This window comes from Tiliqua scincoides, chromosome 5 (assembly GCF_035046505.1).
Source record: "Tiliqua scincoides isolate rTilSci1 chromosome 5, rTilSci1.hap2, whole genome shotgun sequence".
NCBI lineage: Eukaryota > Metazoa > Chordata > Lepidosauria > Squamata > Scincidae > Tiliqua > Tiliqua scincoides.
This window is the reverse complement of record NC_089825.1, coordinates 65,773,588-65,792,112: the sequence shown is the minus strand read 5'-3', so window position 1 is coordinate 65,792,112 and position 18,525 is coordinate 65,773,588. Positions and strand designations below refer to the sequence as shown.

General features: G+C 44.4%; 1 protein-coding gene across 4 annotated transcripts in view; it reads left to right on the top strand.

Moving 5' to 3' along the window:
* Positions 1–18,525, top strand: part of TNS3 (tensin 3) — a 291,409-nt gene that overhangs the window by 222,513 nt on the left and 50,371 nt on the right. For all 4 annotated transcript variants that reach the window (XM_066631418.1, XM_066631417.1, XM_066631419.1 and 1 more), the window contains 3 exons: positions 8,575–8,753; positions 11,086–11,212; positions 11,307–11,390. In XM_066631418.1, the coding sequence (XP_066487515.1) occupies positions 8,575–8,753; positions 11,086–11,212; positions 11,307–11,390 (390 nt within the window). The remainder of the gene's footprint in view (positions 1–8,574; positions 8,754–11,085; positions 11,213–11,306; positions 11,391–18,525) is intronic.

The window sequence follows — 18,525 nt, the reverse complement described above, 5'->3', positions numbered from 1 at the left end:
TGATTGCAAAACTGGAAGTGGTCGTGATCGCCTTCTGGAGGGCTCTGTGCTGCACTGGGAGCCCTGCTGAGGCTGGTGCTAGGCTCCTCCGACCCCTGGGAGGCTCTTGCAGGCAGTGGTGAGTGGACACGTACCCCTGTGCCCAGGTCAGAGGTGCAGATGCTGGACATTGCGTCTCCACCTCCGCTGCCTGCAGCAAAGACTTAGTGGCTCTCAAATTCTCCCTGAGAGTTTGAAAACCACTGCTTTAGGGGAACACCTTCAGTTAGAGGAAACACTAACTGCACACCTTGGGGGAAACAGTAACTATAACTTGTAACTGCTACCTTGGTGACATGGCTGCAGACAAGGTATCCCTGAGCAAAAAGGCTCTCTAAGCCTTTGTTCTACCCCAGAACAGTAATATGGAAAGATCCACACATATTCCATGCCTTCACATATATGCCAAAGCAGTACAAAATCTGGACATTGGTGTCACATTTTGGAAGTTTGGCCATCCTGGTTAAGATAAGGGTCTTAGCTTTCGTTATTAAAAGAAGGGAGAGTGGGAGTTATGCAGCAGTTCTGATCCTAGCTTTTGAACAAAATGAAAAACTGATTTGTTACAAACTCCAAGCAGAACCTTCCAATCTCTTCCTGAGGGGAGGAGGGATCATGAAAACCTAAGGCTTCTGTTTCTTTTTTTTTCTCAAACCATAGTTTGGTACAGCAATCTCCAAACTGGAGACCACTGTGCAGCTGAAAAACCCTTACGGTTCCACCACACTGCTGCTGCTCCTAGCACCTGATCTCAACACAGGGACACTCTAGGCCAGTGGTTCCCAACCTTCAGGAGCTTGCGGACCACTGAGGCAAAAATTGGAATTATCGTGAACCACACAGCCCCCCCCCCCCACAAAATACTGTTAAATTTGTAATAATTAGAGAATATTTATTAATTATTTATAGAGAAGATTTCTGGGCTGTTGCTTTTGTTGCCAGCTGTACCTGCAGAAGTCCGTTCTCTGCTCTCTCTGGTGGTCTTTGGGGAAGCATCTCCCATGTGAGTGCACCCCATGGACTACCAGAGATGGTAGAGAAGGGACTGCCCACAGTCGCAGCTGACACTTCATTGATGAATACAGACAGTCTGTTTTCCACCCTCTCTGGTGGTCTGTGGGGGAGTGCGTGCTCACGACATGCTTGAAGTGATCAAAGCTGATCTTTTTTTCTGAGATTTCATGGACCACTTCTCAGGGTCTCACGGACCACCTGTGGTGCCCCAGACCACAGGTTGGGAACCAGTGCTCTAGGCAGTCATGTCTATTGCCCATCACTTCAGCAGGCTTTGCAATAGGATATCTGGGCAGACACAACCGCCCAGAGTGTCCCTGTGTTGAGATCGGGTGCCAGGAGCAGCAGCAGTAGCATGGCAGAATCATAAGCACTGCTCGTATGGGGGATGGCTATCTCCAAACTCCAGATCCGGCCTGCAGACCATAGTTTGGAGAGCCCTGGTCTGGAAGATCATCTGAATATGGCTAATATAAGAAACCCTGAACCATATAGAAGGAACTGCAGCAACCTGATCTCCTCCCATATGGCCTGGGACTTCTCATTACCTAAGCAAGAGCCACGCTGAAGCATCTCCCACCCTATAAAGGTAATATGAGAAAGAGCGCTTACTTTGCAGTACTAGTTAGTACTAGTTGGCAACCTTCAGTCTCGAAAGACTATGGTATCGCGCTCTGAAAGGTGGTTCTGGAACAGCATCTAGTGTGGCTGAAAAGGCCGATTCGGGAGTGACAATCCCTTCCACACTGGGAGCAAGTGCAGTCTGTCCCTGGCCTGTCTCCCTGGCTATGGGCCTTCCTTCTTTGCCTCTTAGCCTCAGACTGTTGGCCAAGTGTCTCTTCAAACTAGGAAAGGCCATGTTGCACAGCCTGCCTCCAAGTGGACCGCTCAGAGGCCAGGGTTTCCCACTTGTTGAGGTCCACTCCTAAGGCCTTCAGATCCCTCTTGCAGATGTCCTTGTATCGCAGCTGTGGTCTACCTGTAGGGCGCTTTCCTTGCACGAGTTCTCCATAGAGGAGATCCTTTGGGATCCGGCCATCATCCATTCTCACAACATGACCGAGCCAACGCAGGCGTCTCTGTTTCAGTAGTGCATACATGCTAGGGATTCCAGCACGTTCCAGGACTGTGTTGTTTGAAACTTTGTCCTGCCAGGTGATGCCGAGAATACGTCGGAGGCAGCGCATGTGGAAAGCATTCAGTTTCCTCTCCTGTTGTGAGTGAAGAGTCCATGACTCGCTGCAGTACAGAAGTGTACTCAGGACGCAAGCTCTGTAGACCTGGATCTTGGTATGTTCCGTCAGCTTCTTGTTGGACCAGACTCTCTTTGTGAGTCTGGAAAACGTGGTAGCTGCTTTACCAATGCATTTGTTTAGCTCGGTATCGAGAGAAAGAGTGTCGGAGATCATTGAGCCAAGGTACACAAAGTCATGGACAACCTCCAGTTCATGCGCAGAGATTGCAGTACTATATTTTGGAGATTAAAGAACCACACACTACCCAAGCCTTGTACTTACAAAGGATTTTTCACTTATGTGCTCAAGTAATGAAGAACTGTTGGGTCCAGCAAGAGATCTTGGAGCACCTGATGCTTCAACACTGCTGAAGTCAGGCAAGCATGAAGCTTTTCAGCCCCTTGGATGGGAGCTTAGTGTACCAATGTCTTAGAAGTTATATGTGAAAAAACGCTGTTGTGATTTTTTGTATTGACTTTCTTCCTGGAAGATAAATTTGGAAAGGACCCTGAAGCTCCCCTGCACTCCCAAAGCCATACACTGACTTAGGGCACTACACAAACCACAAGGTTAAATGAACATCCAGTTTCAATACCTTTTGCAACTGTTAGTGGAAATCTGAATGTTGACATTTGGCAGCTCCTTTCATCTGTGCAATGATCAAATACCAGCACAAATGGGATTTAATTTTTTAAAACCGAAACTGGTTTTATGTAATAATTACATAATTATAGTGTTTTTGTGGCTTTGAGTAGTTAGAAGTGTAAATTAGAGCAAAGTCTGTTGATCAGGCACCATGAGTTTTGTGTTTGTTTACTAATCATATCACCACTCGATGATGCTCTCCTAACTGTAAACAGCTAAAGACTGTACTAATTCAAGAATGTGCTCTTTCATTTCAGTAGAGCTTGCTTCAGTAGGGGGTCCTTGAGCATTCAGCAGGAAGGAGAATGAAAGATTAACCTTTTATATACTAACTGTAATGTACAGTAGTGAGATTTACTCATAGTACTGTGATAGTGTAATGATCTGGTGTAGCTTTTATTGCCATTACTACATTTTCCCTCTTTTCCTTTTATAAGAATAAACTAGCTCCTTAGTTGGGAAAAGGATGCATTAAGTATTGATATTGCAGAAACATTGCCGAAATTCAAGGCAACATAGTAAACAGGTTGAATGAAGAGAAGGCAATGACTTTACAAGTTGTGCACAGACAATAAAATTCATTATTGAGTGGAATGGAGCTTTTACCCCCAATCTGTACATGTACAGACTTCTTCAGTACATGGAAGCTCTTATAGACCCGTAAAATGTCTTTGGTAACATCACCTGAAGATCTTAATTGTATTGGCAACCTTCAGTCTCGAAAGACTATGGTATCGCGCTCTGAAAGGTGGTTCTGGCACAGCGTCTAGTGTGGCTGAAAAGGCCAATCCGGGAGTGACAATCCCTTCCACACCGGGAGCAAGTGCAGTCTGTCCCTGGTCTGTCTCCCTGGCTATGGGCCTTCCTTCTTTGCCTCTTAGCCTCAGACTGTTAGCAAAGTGTCTCTTCAAACTGGGAAAGGCCATGCTGCACAGCCTGCCTCCAAGCGGGCCGCTCAGAGGCCAGGGTTTCCCACTTGTTGAGGTCCATCCCTAAGGCCTTCAGATCCCTCTTGCAGATGTCCTTGTATCGCAGCTGTGGTCTACCTGTAGGGCGCTTTCCTTGCACGAGTTCTCCATAGAGGAGATCCTTTGGGATCCGGCCATCATCCATTCTCACGACATGACCAAGCCAACGCAGGCGTCTCTGTTTCAGCAGTGAATACATGCTAGGGATTCCAGCACGTTCCAGGACTGTGTTGTTTGGAACTTTGTCCTGCCAGGTGATGCCGAGGATGCGTCGGAGGCAGCGCATGTGGAAAGCGCTCAGTTTCCTCTCCTGTTGTGAGTGAAGAGTCCATGAATCGCTGCAGTACAGAAGTGTACTCAGGACGCAAGCTCTGTAGACCTGGATCTTGGTATGTTCCGTCAGCTTGTTGTTGGACCAGACTCTCTTTGTGAGTCTGGAAAACGTGGTAGCTGCTTTACCGATGCGCTTGTTTAGCTCGGTATCGAGAGAAAGAGTGTCGGAGATCGTTGAGCCAAGGTACACAAAGTCATGGACAACCTCCAGTTCATGCTCAGAGATTGTAATGCAGGGAGGTGAGTCCACATCCTGAACCATGACCTGTGTTTTCTTCAGGCTGATTGTCAGTCCAAAATCTTGGCAGGCCTTGCTAAAACGATCCATGAGCTGCTGGAGATCTTTGGCAGAGTGGGTAGTGACAGCTGCATCGTCGGCAAAGAGGAAGTCACGCAGACATTTCAGCTGGACTTTGGATTTTGCTCTCAGTCTGGAGAGGTTGAAGAGCTTTCCGTCTGATCTGGTCCGGAGATAGATGCCTTCTGTTGCAGTTCCAAAGGCCTGCTTCAGCAGGACAGCGAAGAAAATCCCAAACAAGGTTGGTGCAAGAACACAGCCCTGCTTCACTCTGCTTCGGATGTCAAAAGGGTCTGATGTGGAGCCATCGAAGACAACAGTGCCCTTCATGTCCTTGTGGAAAGATCTGATGATGCTGAGGAGCCTGGGTGGACATCCAATCTTGGGGAGAATCTTGAAGAGGCCATCCCTGCTGACCAGGTCGAAAGCCTTTGTGAGATCTATGAAGGCTATAAAGAGTGATGAAGGCTATAAAGAGATGAAGGCTATAAAGTGATGAAGGCTATAAAGAGAAGGCTATAAAGGGGATGTATGATGGTATCAAGCTGGCCCTAGGTCCAACACAGAGGAAAATTGCCCCTCTGAAGTCTGCCACAGGCGAGGTCATCCAGGATCGGGCGCAGCAGATGGAACGCTGGGTGCAGCACTACTCTGAGCTATATTCCAGAGAAAATGTAGTCACCGAAGAAGCACTGAACAACATTGAGTGCCTGCCTGTGCTGGAAGAGCTTGACAGTGAACCAACCCTAGAAGAACTTCACGTGGCCCTGGACTCCCTTGCCTTTGGCAAGGCACCTGGAAAAGACAGCATCCCTGCTGAAGTCCTAAAATGCTGCAAAGAGATCATCGTCACTGAGCTGCATGAAATCCTCTGTCTCTGCTGGAGAGAAGGTGGAGTACCTCAAGACATGAGGGATGCAAACATCATCACGCTGTACAAGAACAAAGGTGACAGGGGTGACTGCAACAACTACCGCGGCATCTCTACCGCAGCGTTGTAGGAAAGCTGTTTGCCCGAGTTGTACTAAAGAGGCTCCAGGTACTTGCAGAGAGCGTCTATCCAGAATCGCAGTGTGGATTCCGAGCCAACAGGTCCACCACTGATATGGTATTCTCCCTTAGACAACTGCAGGAGAAATGCAGGGAACAACGACAGATCTTAATTAGCTGTTTTTAAATCTATCTATAATAGCTGATGCTGTGCTCTGGAAGCTCTATCTTGAATTGTAACACCAGACAAGAACATGAACTAGTTTGATAATTAAAAGTAGGGGGTGGGAGAGGAAGTTTCATAATGTTAAAGGTGTACAGAAAACTTCAAATAACTGCTGGCTTTCATATTTTCATACTGCATTTTTATCCCAGCATGCTTTGCTGCAACCTTTTTTTGTATCTGCAAAAACCTTACCTTATTATGTCTGTATAACAACCTCCCCCATTCATTCCTTCTTGTTACAAACTGCAGACCTTTTGGGCTTATACCATGGCCAGAAATATCTCCCCCCCCCCCCACTCCCCTTTTCCTTTTCCTTTAACATTGAAGAAGACTCTCTGATCAGCTTGAAAGTTTGTACCATCCTTTGTGATTTTGGCTTGATTCTAAAGGTATAGTTTTACTTATAGCTGTATTAAATGTTTCTAATGGCAAGCACAGATTCTTATGCTCTTTGTCTATACTCTATATGAAACTTGTTTGATTTAAGTTGCAACATGTTTTAAAAAATAGACTGTATTCACTTTTCCTTTACACCGGGGAGGGGGAGAGAAACTGTAGCATAGTTGTGGTATGCTTGTGTTCTCATAACACTGATAAAATAAACCACTTTTTGAAAACTGGGTAATAAATGATTACACAGGCTTCCTTTGTTTATAACCGTATCTAATCATAATGCTCCAAGTTAGCTCAGCTAGTTCAATACAGTTATTTTTCCCTCCCCAACTCTCACTCCTCAGAGGAAATGCTTTTCTTATACAAAATGTTGTTAGCTGATGTAGATTTTTCTCATGTGAAACTTTGTTGCTGGCTTAGAACTAGGAATGGTAGTGTTCTAGAATTGTATTTGACCACAGAATGGTGGTGATAGGATTCAGCAGATGTGTGGGTCAGATCTCAGATAAAAATACTGATGTTGAAGATGGGGGGGGGGGGCTAGTGAGAAATTTGGGACCCATTGCTTATAGGCTGATATCCCAGAGACCATTAGAATTCCTTGGAATCTTAACTGGAGTTACTCTGCAATGGACTCCATTGAATGGAGGTGCATTAAATGTCTCTAAATTGGTTCAAAGCATCTGAACTAAAATTTAAGTAGAGTTTAAAAAAATAATGATAAACCTGAATTGGAACTGAGCTCACATTTTAAATGGTTCAATTTGTAACACCAGTTTTGGATTAATGTCCTGATCCATAAGCACATGAAAGTCTGACAGCAATATACATAAAACAATGTGCAAGGTTTGTGTGTTCTCATCTGCTAAAGAGGAGGTTGCTGGTAGACATGTGTGTACGTGTGGTTCTCCCCCCCCCCTTTTGCGGGAGTTTTAAAAGGAAGAATAAAGTTAGAGGAGGGTCAGGTTCAAATGTTTAAGAAATGTTTCTGTAAGCTCTTGGTGGCAAACTCTTTTCACAAGCAGGCAAATACTGCTTGGCCCTCCTAACCAATATTAGGAAACTGGGATTACTTCCCCACCCCAGGTACACCTGGCCCTGCAAAATGGTGGAGGGAGAGTGCAACTAGCAGTGGAGAAGTGCACTCAGAAGAGGGTGCTTCATCTGCCACCTTGCTACTTCAGAAGTCTCCTTCCTGAGCTCTCCCTTCCCTTCCTCAACCACGCATCCAGATACATACTGTATTTGATGAACTGCAGGGAAAGGCAACTGGGGAGAGTGCAAAAAGTAGGCAGTAGAGAGGGTCTGCTGTATTAAAACCCATCTCCCACTTGCTACTTTTCTATAAATCACACATACCACATTGTAGCTGTATGTCAGTGAGCTGAGAGGGGAAGCTAAGAACTTTGGACATGGGATGAAGATCATGAACTACATTGCTTGAAAGGTGTCTGATGACAATTTAATGAATCTCCAGAATAACTAAAGTCTGGTTATTACACTGTAAGTGTATGTATCTTGGTTTAATGGGACAATTATGCTGATTGTGGATTTAGTTAATTTTAAGATTAATAAAATTATATTTTCAGAAAGCTGACCTAAGTGTGAAAAATGCTCACTATACAGGGTACTTGGAGGGTCTTGTCTAAATTTAGTCTCCCAGTTGTTTTAGAATTTCTATGTGGCTTGTTTTTCCAAAAATTAGATAGCACAATTTTAATCTTTTATTGTGATCAGACATTTCACAACATTGTTTCAAATCTCAGTGGAGACCATTAGTATTTCTAATTTAAATGCAACCAGAATGCTGTTCTGCTCATATTTTTGGAAATAAAATGGTTTTGGATCAGAATGGCTGCTTTTAGCTTAACTCTCCTGTAAATTGTACTAAAAGTGGGAGTGTTAGAAAGGTCTTGTTTATCATCCTGCTACATCTTCCTCATTACTTTCACCCTTGCCCTTGCATTATAATCCTCCAAAGTGTAGGCAACTGTAGAAACACTTAACTTGCAGTTCCTTATAAATGTGTAGCAACCTGTGCTAGTTCCTATATAAGCAAATGACATATGGAAAGTGGTGCTCAGGGTTCACTTGGAAGACAGAATTTACTTTGCTAAATTCTGTAATGTTGTATGTGACGTGTGTGTGTGTGTGTGCGTGCGCGCGCGCACGCACGCGCACACACAGACACACAGACACACACATATCCTGTAATCATCACAATTTTATTCTTGCCAATAGATTACATTACTAGTTCCGGAATGTGGATGGAGATGTGTATCCAAATGAAATTGCTTACATGCTACATCCTTTACTCCAAACTGCATTCCACATGATAGCTGCTTTCTACATTTTCCATGAAGTTTTACTCTGAATTTGATCAGTGTTGCCAGATTAAAAAAATATACAAATTTTGCTGTGTGTTGTTTGCAGCTCTAGGTTCCCAAGTGGATGGTGTTTTGGGGGGACAGAGCAGGAAGTTAAGCCTTGGACAATATGACAATGATGTCCCAGCACAACCATTGTATACAAAGTGTGGATGGAAAAAATCTCCTGCTGCTGACAACCCTGACAATCTAGTTTCATTAGTTCCTGGGGGAGAAACCAAAGAGGTAAGCGAGAATTAATTACCTAAGTGAAAATTAATGCAGTGTTTTAACACACACAGCCCCTACCCCAGAATATTTTTCAAGTACCATCATAGCAAGTAACCAGCAGAAATTCCATTTGGGCCCAAATCCTAACCCACTTTCCAGCTCTAGCATAGCTGTGCCAATGGGATGATTGCTGCATCCTGTACATAAGAACAGCCCCACTGGATCAGGCCATAGGCCCATCTAGTCCAGCTTCCTGTATCTCACAGCGGCCCCACCAAATGCCCCAGGGAGCACACCTGATAACAAGGGACCTGCATCCTGGTGCCCTCCCTTGCATCTGACATAGCTCATTTCTAAAATCAAGAGGTGGCACATACACATCATGGCTTGTAACCCGTAATGGATTTTTCCTCCAGAAACTTGTCCAATCCCCTTTTAAAGGCATCCAGGCCAGACGCCATCACCACATCCTGAGGCAAGGAGTTCCACAGACCAACCACACGCTGAGTAAAGAAATATTTTCTTTTGTCTGTCCTAACTCCCCCAACACTCAATTTTAGTGGATATCCCCTGGTTCTGGTGTTATGTGAGAGTGTAAAGAGCATCTCTCTATCCACTTTATCCTTCCCATGCATAATTTTGTATGTCTCAATCATGTCCCCCCTCAGACGCCTCTTTTCTAGGCTGAAGAGGCCCAAACACCGTAGCCTTTCCTCATAAGGAAGGTGCCGCAGCCCAGCAATCATCTTAGATGCCCTCTTTTGCACTTTTTCCATTTCCACTATATCCTTTTTGAGATGTGGCATCCAGAACTGGACACAATACTCCAGGTGTGGCCTTACCATAGATTTGTACAAAGCATTATAATATTTTTTTGTTCTCAATACCTTTTCTAATGATCCCAAGCATAGAATTGGCCTTCTTCACTGCCGCCGCACATTGGGTCGACACTTCCATCGACCTGTCCACCACCACCCCAAGATGTCTCTCCTGATCTGTCACAGACAGCTCAGAACCCATCAGCCTATATCTAAAGTTTTGATTTTTTGCCCCAATGTGCATGACTTTACACTTACATTAAAACGCATCTGCCATTTTGCTGCCCATTCTGCCAGTTTGGAGAGATCCTTCTGGAGCTCCTCACAATCACTTCTGGTCGTCACCATTTGGAAAAGTTTGGTGTCGTCTGCAAACTTAGCCACCTCGCTGCTCAACCCTGTCTCCAGGTCATTTATGAAGAGGTTGTAAAGCACCGGTCCTAGGACAGATCCTTGGGGCACACCGCTTTTCACCTCTCTCCATTGTGAAAATTGCCCATTGACACCCACTCTCTGCTTCCTGTACCTCAACCAGTTCCTAATCCAGGAGAGGACCTGCCCTCTAATTCCCTGACTATGGAGTTTTTTCAGTAGCCTTTGGTGAGGGACTGTGTTGAACGCCTTCTGAAAATCCAGATATATAATGTCTACGGGTTCTCCCACATCCACATGCCTATTGACCTTTTCAAAGAATTTTAAAGGGTTTGTGAGGCAAGACAATTCTGTATTCTGTGAGGCAAGAATTCTGTAAGGTTTGTTCCTTATAGAAGCCATGCTGATTCTCCCTCAGCAAGGCTTGTTCGTCTATGTGTTTTGAGATTCTATCTTTGATGAGGCATTCCACCATCTTACCCAGTATAGATGTTAGGCTGACTGGCCTATAGTTTCCTGGGTCCCCCCTCTTTCCCTTTTTAAAGATCGGCGTGACATTTGCTATCCTCCAATTCTCTGGCACAATTTCTCTGCCATCTCTAAGTCTTTTATCTCCCCTTTCCCTCCCTCACCATCCAGAGGGCCAACAGCTTCTCTGGCGGGTTTCCTGCTTCTAACATATTTGAAGATGCTTTTATTATTCCCCTTAATGCTGCTGGCCATGAGTTCCTCATAGTCTCTCTTGGCCTCCCGTATCACCTTCTTACATTTCTTTTGCCACAGTTTATGTTCCTTTTTATTCTCCTCGTTTGTTGGGGGGCACACACTGAGCCTCCTCAAAGTAAGGGAATGTTTGTTTCCTTTCCTCAGAGCTTAATTACCCTTATGTCAGTGCTGGAAAGTGAGTTAGGATTGTGCCCTTGGTTTGTTAACGTTGGCTCTTTTAAAGTTGATTTTGTGAGCACAGAGGGATGCCAACTTGGTGCTGAATTTAGTGGATGTTACCACAGATTACCCGGATGCTTTACTGCATGTGTCTGTTTGTGACTTTGGGAGCGATGAAACTTTTAGAATGTGAGAATGTAAATTGTTATGTGGGAGGCATGAATATGTTTGTGAAAAGTGATTCCCTGCCGCATTTCCTTCTCACGTATTAGATGGGTGTTGCACACTACCAAGAAGGCCTGGATGAAGCAGATGGTGGCATCTTCTCACCAACCAAAAATGGGAATGAAACAATCCCCACTACACCAGCATTTCCAGTATCACCAGAGACTCCATATGGTGAGGGGTTAGGATTGTATTGGAAGCTTGCTTCTTGTCGTACCTTATATTTATTTAGAACCAAAACGTTTAGCTTCATTTCCTTCTCTTGCAGTGAAAACTCCTTTGCATTACCAGCGGCTGAGTCCCTCAGGTCTTCAGAACTGCATCCCATCAGAGATGTTCAGAGCTGCTCATGGTAAGAACCAAGCAATTATTTTCAGCATAGGCAAATGGAAAAAGGGATTTGCGTGATTCAATTACCGTGTTGATGTTGTATTGCAGGATGTCATTTTTAAAGCATATTTATGCAGAAAACACTGCTTCCGAAAGATAAGCTAGAATTGAAGAAGTGGTGTGGGGGAGTGGACACTTAATCCTTTCCTTGCCTGCTGTTTCCTGCTGCAAATCATGCACATACACATGCAAGGAAAGCCATTTCTGAGAGTGGTATGAAGTGAGAGGAATGGTAAGTGTGTAAAAACTGTAATCTTGTTGTTTTGTGAAATACGTTACGAGTAATTAAGATGAACCTTACCACATGGAGTATGTCAAATGACAGGCTTCGCACTGATGACTTAGGCTGCAAATCCTTAACACACTTTCCTGGAACCTTAACAACCCAATCCTATCCCCAGTGGTGCTGCTGTGTGCAGTGGCACCAAAATCTGTATCCAGCAGCACCATCAAGGCCACCGGAGGTCTCCTTGGGGGAAGGGCTTTTATCCCCTTCCCCTGGGAAAGCCCCAGGGCCCCATGCATCGCTATTTTGCTGGTGCAGACTTGAGAACCTTTTGTGTTGGGCTTTTCAGCCCAATACAGAGGAGCAGGGCTCCGCCAGTCCCAAGCTCCTCCTGTCCCAGTTTGCCCCCTGCTCCCCCACCCTCCCCCACCCTGGAATGCCTCCTCTGCCCTGAAAGACCTCACTGCTGCCCCAAGCTCTTCCCTTGCTCTGGGTGGTGTCTGTCTGGCGCTGGGCTTAGCATTGACTGTCACTGAACTGGCACCATCGCCAGGTCTCCTTATACTCCAGGTGCCATAAACATGCTTTACATTACGTTTATGCTACTCGGTGCTGGCCCTAAAGCTCAGTGCCAGTGCTCAGAGCCCATAGGATTGGGCTGTAAGCCCCATTTAATACAGTGGAATTTACTTCTGAGTAAATTCCTATGATTGTGCTGTTAGTGTGTATATGTATTTACACATGAGTTCTAGAGGCAAACAGCATGTGCTTGTATAACTTGGAGAGACCCAGAGAAGTGAGAAGCTGCAGGATGGCAACTCTAGAAACTCATTCAAATGAAGCAGAAGCAAAAAAAAGTGAAGATTTCTGGAAAATCTCCCTTAAAAGCATAAAAGGGACAGTGATTTGCCAAGGACAAGCAACAGAAAAGCAGCACTCCTGGAACATTTGCTGCAGTCCTTCATGTTCTGTTATAATTCCAGTGTGGCCTTCTATGAACAAATGTAATTACTCCTTGATTTACGTAACAGGTCCTGGCATAATTTCCCAGTGGTAGACTCCTGTTATTGGGCATGTTGGTAACTGTTTGATTTCCTTCTGGTGGTATTTTCCCCCTTTTTCTTCCTCATTGACAAAACATGTTTTCAGACTACAAATCTGCATGTTCAGTCAAGCCAAATGTTTGTATTTCTGCATACCAAGATATGTTGTGTCACATAGTGAAAGTGGCTTAGGAAAAAAAACAAACCCCAAACTCAACCAGAATGCAGATCTGCTTGAGGGAGTCCTAGTCAATTTTTTTAAATGCTTACAGGCTTGTTAGGATGATCAAATCTTTGCATTACTGTTTGCAGTTGTTGAGGTTCCTGTGTGAATCCCCATTAATAAGATTATAAAGGAAACTACATTTTTGTTGCTTATTTACCTCCTATGTGTTGTACCCTAAGTGTAGTTAGTCATGGCTAACAGCACAATCCTTCGCTTGTTCTCTTGGAAGTAAATCCCAATGTGTTCGATGGGACTTACTCCCAGGTAAGTGTTCATATGCTTGCAGCCTAAGTTCCAATATAACCTGTTGGATTTAATCATGACAAACTTTATGACTAACTCATTTTAGAATACAACCCATTATGCCTCTTGGCATGCCAATACTAAGTAATGTTTCTGTGGCCTCATTCTTCAGCTGCTGGGTAGCCCGTGGACAGTTCCCAGGTTCAGATTCACACAGACAAACATAATAATCTTCAGCAACTCCTGGAACTCATTCCAGAAACAGTCTGCAACAGTTCTGCCTACACTGAGCTGATGTACTGTAGCCCACAGTGGGGGAAAGGCGGGATATAAATTTATTAAATAAATAAATAACATCTAAAAATGTGTGCTGTAAACCTGGAAGTTCCCAGGAGAAATCTCAACCATAAGTTCATTAGATGATCTTAGGTAGGCCTCCCCACCTTGCCTTGTATCTCCCATTTTGAGATACCACTGACCTAGTGGTTGCAAGAGTTACTCAAAACGTATGTAAAGTGCTCTTCCTGCTATCTGAATTCTGCACAGTAATAAACAAAGGCAGTATCATGGTGTCTGGAAATCATTGCTCCTATGCACCAGGAGTTGTTCTAGAGTCCGCTTGATATCTGTCATTACCCAGTTCACAAATTAACAGCCCAAACCTATCCCCCACCATGTTACAGCATGCAGCCATACCAAAGGAGCACATGCTGCATGCTGTGGTGATGGTGGGCAATCAGACAGTCTGTAGGAGGTAAGTAAAAATATATTTTACTAGCCTCCTGATAGGCTGGATGTTTATCTATGAGTCTCCTCATCTTACTGGCACAAGTCCAAGGACAGCCAGAGGGTATGTTGTGTTGCAAAATAGGGGACAGGATCCAGTGAAAGTTGCTGCCGCTGGATTCACCCTATTCCCCTGTCAACACACCCCTGGTTCTTTCTCCTTCCCACCCAGTTACTCCCCTACCCTTCCTGTCCATGAAGTGGCCCCTGTTCCAGTCTACCTGCCCTGGCATCGTCTGTGCCCTGGTACCACTGCAGCTGCCTCAAATGTCCTGGCCGCATTGTGATCTTTGCACCATTGCAGGGTCTTTTACGTCAGAGGGACTTTAGTCCTGCTATTGTTAACGGCTCACAAGATTGGACCTTAAGGCCATTTGAGCATATGTCTTCAAGACTTTGTGTATGAAAGTACTGTATGACTTGATCTTCAGTAACATTTATCTTGAATGTCAGGTAAGTAGTCTGACCCTTCCACAACTAGTTGCAACCTGCTGTTCAAAATGCCTCTGGGAGCAATGTCTAGTCTCCATGGTTTTTGATTAAACATAAGCTTTAAAATAAACCTACCATAGTAGATTATGAGAGTTGCTCATGAGAGTTTTCCAGTGGGGAATTCTTGTGCAACTCTGAAGGAACAAGAGTGCTCTCTATAACCTACTCAGGGAGTTATAAAGACGTGCTTGTCTTGTGCCGCATCTAGCGAATTGAGGTCCCTTTGTGTAACTATGTTACACAAGCTAAAATATTTTGCACTGAGTGATTTGCCAGAGATTTCAGTTCTGTCTCACACATGTTCTGGACTTTGACACTCCCTACCATAGAATGGCAGAGCTTGGAAAGAACTGTCAGAGGTCAACAGAGCAAACAGCCTGGCACAGAGGCAGAATTCATTAAACCAAAAGTGTTCACAAAGAGAGGCTTATTCAACTCCAACCAATGGAGATTCAGTCAGTCTCTCCAATCTGCATATTCCATAAGCTGCACACTTCCCGATTGCAAGGTGCTTGGGGAAGGCAGTCAGCACCTTTGGGATACAAGCAGCATCAAGTTGCTAGGATATGCAAAGGAGAAGCTACCCAGCCTTCCAGATCAGCCCTGTGTGGGCTTGTAGGTAAAGGGGCTTTGTTTGAATCTCATAATTGAGATCATTCAGAATGAATGAAAAAAATTAATCTTTTATTAAATGTTTCACACTTTAACTCCTTTGGAACTTTCTTTAGTTCCAAAGGAAAAAGAATCATCACAGGAAAGAGAAGTTGCTTGTCTTTCACAGTACCCATAGTTATTTCCCCACTGTTGCATTGTTGGATAAGGCGAGTTCCTGAGGCACTAACCAAGTACTAAAGCATGGAGCAGGCCAGCCACCACTCACACCTCCTTCCCATGACACTTCTGAAGTATTCTTTCCCCCACCACTGCTTCTTCATTCAAAGCATTACCCTCCATCCTTCTCTGTAGTGCTGTAGCTTTGCAACCTTAGAATCTTGTCTCCTTTTTCATTTGAAGTTTTCTTTTTGGTCTGTGTGAATTAATTTAGATTTATCTGCATTTCATGTTGCTGCTTTTCTGACTTATCAGGATCGCTTAAGTAGATGATCCATAAAAGACTGTCCCTAACATTCCCTGATAGCATGCTTGGTGGCAAGCAGAGAGAGAGAGAGAGAGAGAGAGAGAGAGAGAGAGAGAGAGAGAGAAATTCATTTTTGAAAGAGTTACAGAGACTGAAATTGCCACAGATTAAATAGACTCCCCTTTCATTTCACTTAAAAGATGAACTTATCCAATGCAAAAAAAAAAGCAACTTCATCTAGTCTTTGGAAAGATCTCAATTTTTTTGTCTCAGGCCTCTGTGTACCCACTTAACTGAAATGTTTAGCTGCAAAGGAGGTTAAGGTGGTGAGAATGCAAGGCAAACAATAACTTCCTTTGTTACCTGCCAGGGAGGCAGTTGGACTATTGGCTAACAAGGGAATTAAAAAGAAATATTTTATGACCTTCCGCAATAGGGGGCAGAGCCTCTCTGCCACCTGCCTTTTTAGGAAGGTCATAAAATACAATGCATAAACATATAGGTCTAAAAATGTTTCTCAGATAATATAACTCTGAGGGCTGAGGAGTGCAGTCACTTCATCATTCTAGAGACTTTGCTTTAAAAAAAAATGCTTCTGTTTGCCACATTTTCTGTTTTGTCCTTTGTTCAAGGAGTTCAGATCCATTTAGATGTTGCCCTTCCTCCAAGGGGTGCCAAAGCAGTATTTATCTGGGCTCTGCGCTTTTAGCTAAGAACATTCAAGAGTGGCTTACATGAGATCAACCAAAGGGAAATCATCATAAAAGTATAGGGGAATATGCCTTTCTGGCTGCTTTTTCTCCTCCTCACAGGGCAACTGATGTTTCTATGGCTGCTGTGATGGATGAGTGGCACAGTTCCAGCTGATAAGGAACTTGCAGGTAGATGCAGCGATGGTGGGTCTTCACCTTGTTAGATTTTTCTCCTCTTCCCCTTTCACAGGCCAGTTGGTGTTTCTGTGGCAACTGTATCCCGTCTGGGTACTAACCAGGCTCCAATGTGATAAGCTTCAGAGGGGCACCCATATAAGGCCCCTTAAGTTGCATTGGTCCTTTGAGCAAGCTCATTTTTCAAAACATACAATATATAAAGGACATTAATCTAGCAACAAGATATATGTATACAAAACATCAGTGCCTCTCCTTAACCTCTTTGTCACACTTGAGCACAGTGTTTTTCAAACTTGCGTCTGCCATGACTGGAAGCTACTTCCAGGTCACACTGGCCTGTGCCATTGGCCGTGTTTTGCCATATCACTGCCCCAGAAACCTTGCAGAACCTGCCTGTAAGGTATTCTGGAGCGTCACACAGCCTGACATAGTCAATGGCAGCATCATTTGCAGAATGCGGAAGCAGCTTATCCGTGGATTCAGTTATCCATGGATCAGGTCCATACCCCCCTCCCCAAGCATGCCCCCCATGCTTGCCTCTGGAGGGTACTCTGAACCTAGCAGAGGCCGTGGACTAAGCTCCGCAGTTAAAATAATGCAATTTCAGTTTCTCCATAAAACCTGAAGTTGCATTATTTCAACTACCGGGCTCAGTCTGAGCCCGACAGAGGCTGCAGACAGATGTCCATGGCTTCTGTTGGGCACAGAGGACCCTGTACTGGCAATCATTGCCTTACTAATGAGATTTGAGTTCAATGGAGCTCTTCTGTCAAAAATAACAATCCCAGTGGCTCTGTGGAAAGCAGCTCAAGTTGGCCTCAGCTCCCTGGCTTATTCCTGCTATCAAATGTTTACATTTTTCTCCTCCACATGTTTACAGTAAATGTATTTCCAAGGGTTAGTGGATCCCAAACCTTAACATATAATGTATTTTACCAGATGTTCTTCTTAGGCCTATGCATACTGCTTAAGTTTCCAACCAAGGGACTGCTGAGCAATTTGTAGTGTTGATCAAGATAAACATTTCTTACAAAGCAAAGGATGTATATCTCTTGTTCAGCCTGCAACAGACTTGATTCTCCAGAAGACTTTAAAGTTGTAACTTTTACAGTTTGAAGGGTAGTCTAACAGTGCAACCCTGTGCATGTTTACTCAGAAGTATGTTTCACTATGTTCAGTGCAATTTACTACCAGGTAAGTGTGCATAGGATTGCAACCTTATCCTACCATCTTTTAGCAGGAACATTTTTATAGAAACATTTCTTGTGAAATGTTCATGTGATTCTCAAGTAGACTAAGGGAAAAGGTTATTCCGTATATTAAATGTTGGAAGAAAGAAATGTTTAGTACATCTGCTTGTTTATTATCACAGAGAAACATACAAATAGGCTAATGAGTTGAACGCTGTTCACTGCCAAATCAAGTCTCCGCTTATTTCATCAGTTACCAGTGGCCTATTGAGATTAGTCGGAAAACTAGGTGTGTTGTCTTGGTAATCTCTCCTGTGCTTAGGTGGCCTTAAGTAAAAAGATCTTTTGCTCAGGGAGAGTTTGAGAGCCACTTTGCTGCAGGCAGCAAGGATGGAGGCGGAGATGCGATGCCCAGCATCACACCTCTGAACTGTGCTCAGGGGCACACTGCCACTCACCACCACCACCTGCATGAACCCCTCCCGGGGGTCAGGGGAACCTGGTGCCAGCCTCAGTAGGGCTTACCACACAGCCCTGTGGGTCCCTCGCCAAAGGCTACTAAAAAAACTCCACACTCAGGGAATTAGAGGACAGGTCCTCTCATGGATTGAGAACTGGTTGAAGGCCAGGAAACAGAGAGTGGGTGTCAGTGGGCAATTTTCACAATGGAGAGAAGTGAAAAGCGGTGTACCCATGGTGGACAATGGAGCTCAAAGCGTGCAGGATGTGGCACCCAAAACTCTGTCCGAGAAGGAACACCCACACACCCCCTGGGCACTAATTCTTATACTTCTTATGCTAACAGTACTGAGGTGACTTCATACTATTTAGACTGTCCAATCAGAGGAATAGAACCTTCCGGAAGTTGGCCTGGTTGCTAATTCCTCCTAGTTCTTACCCCTCCCAACTGGAGATCCATAGCT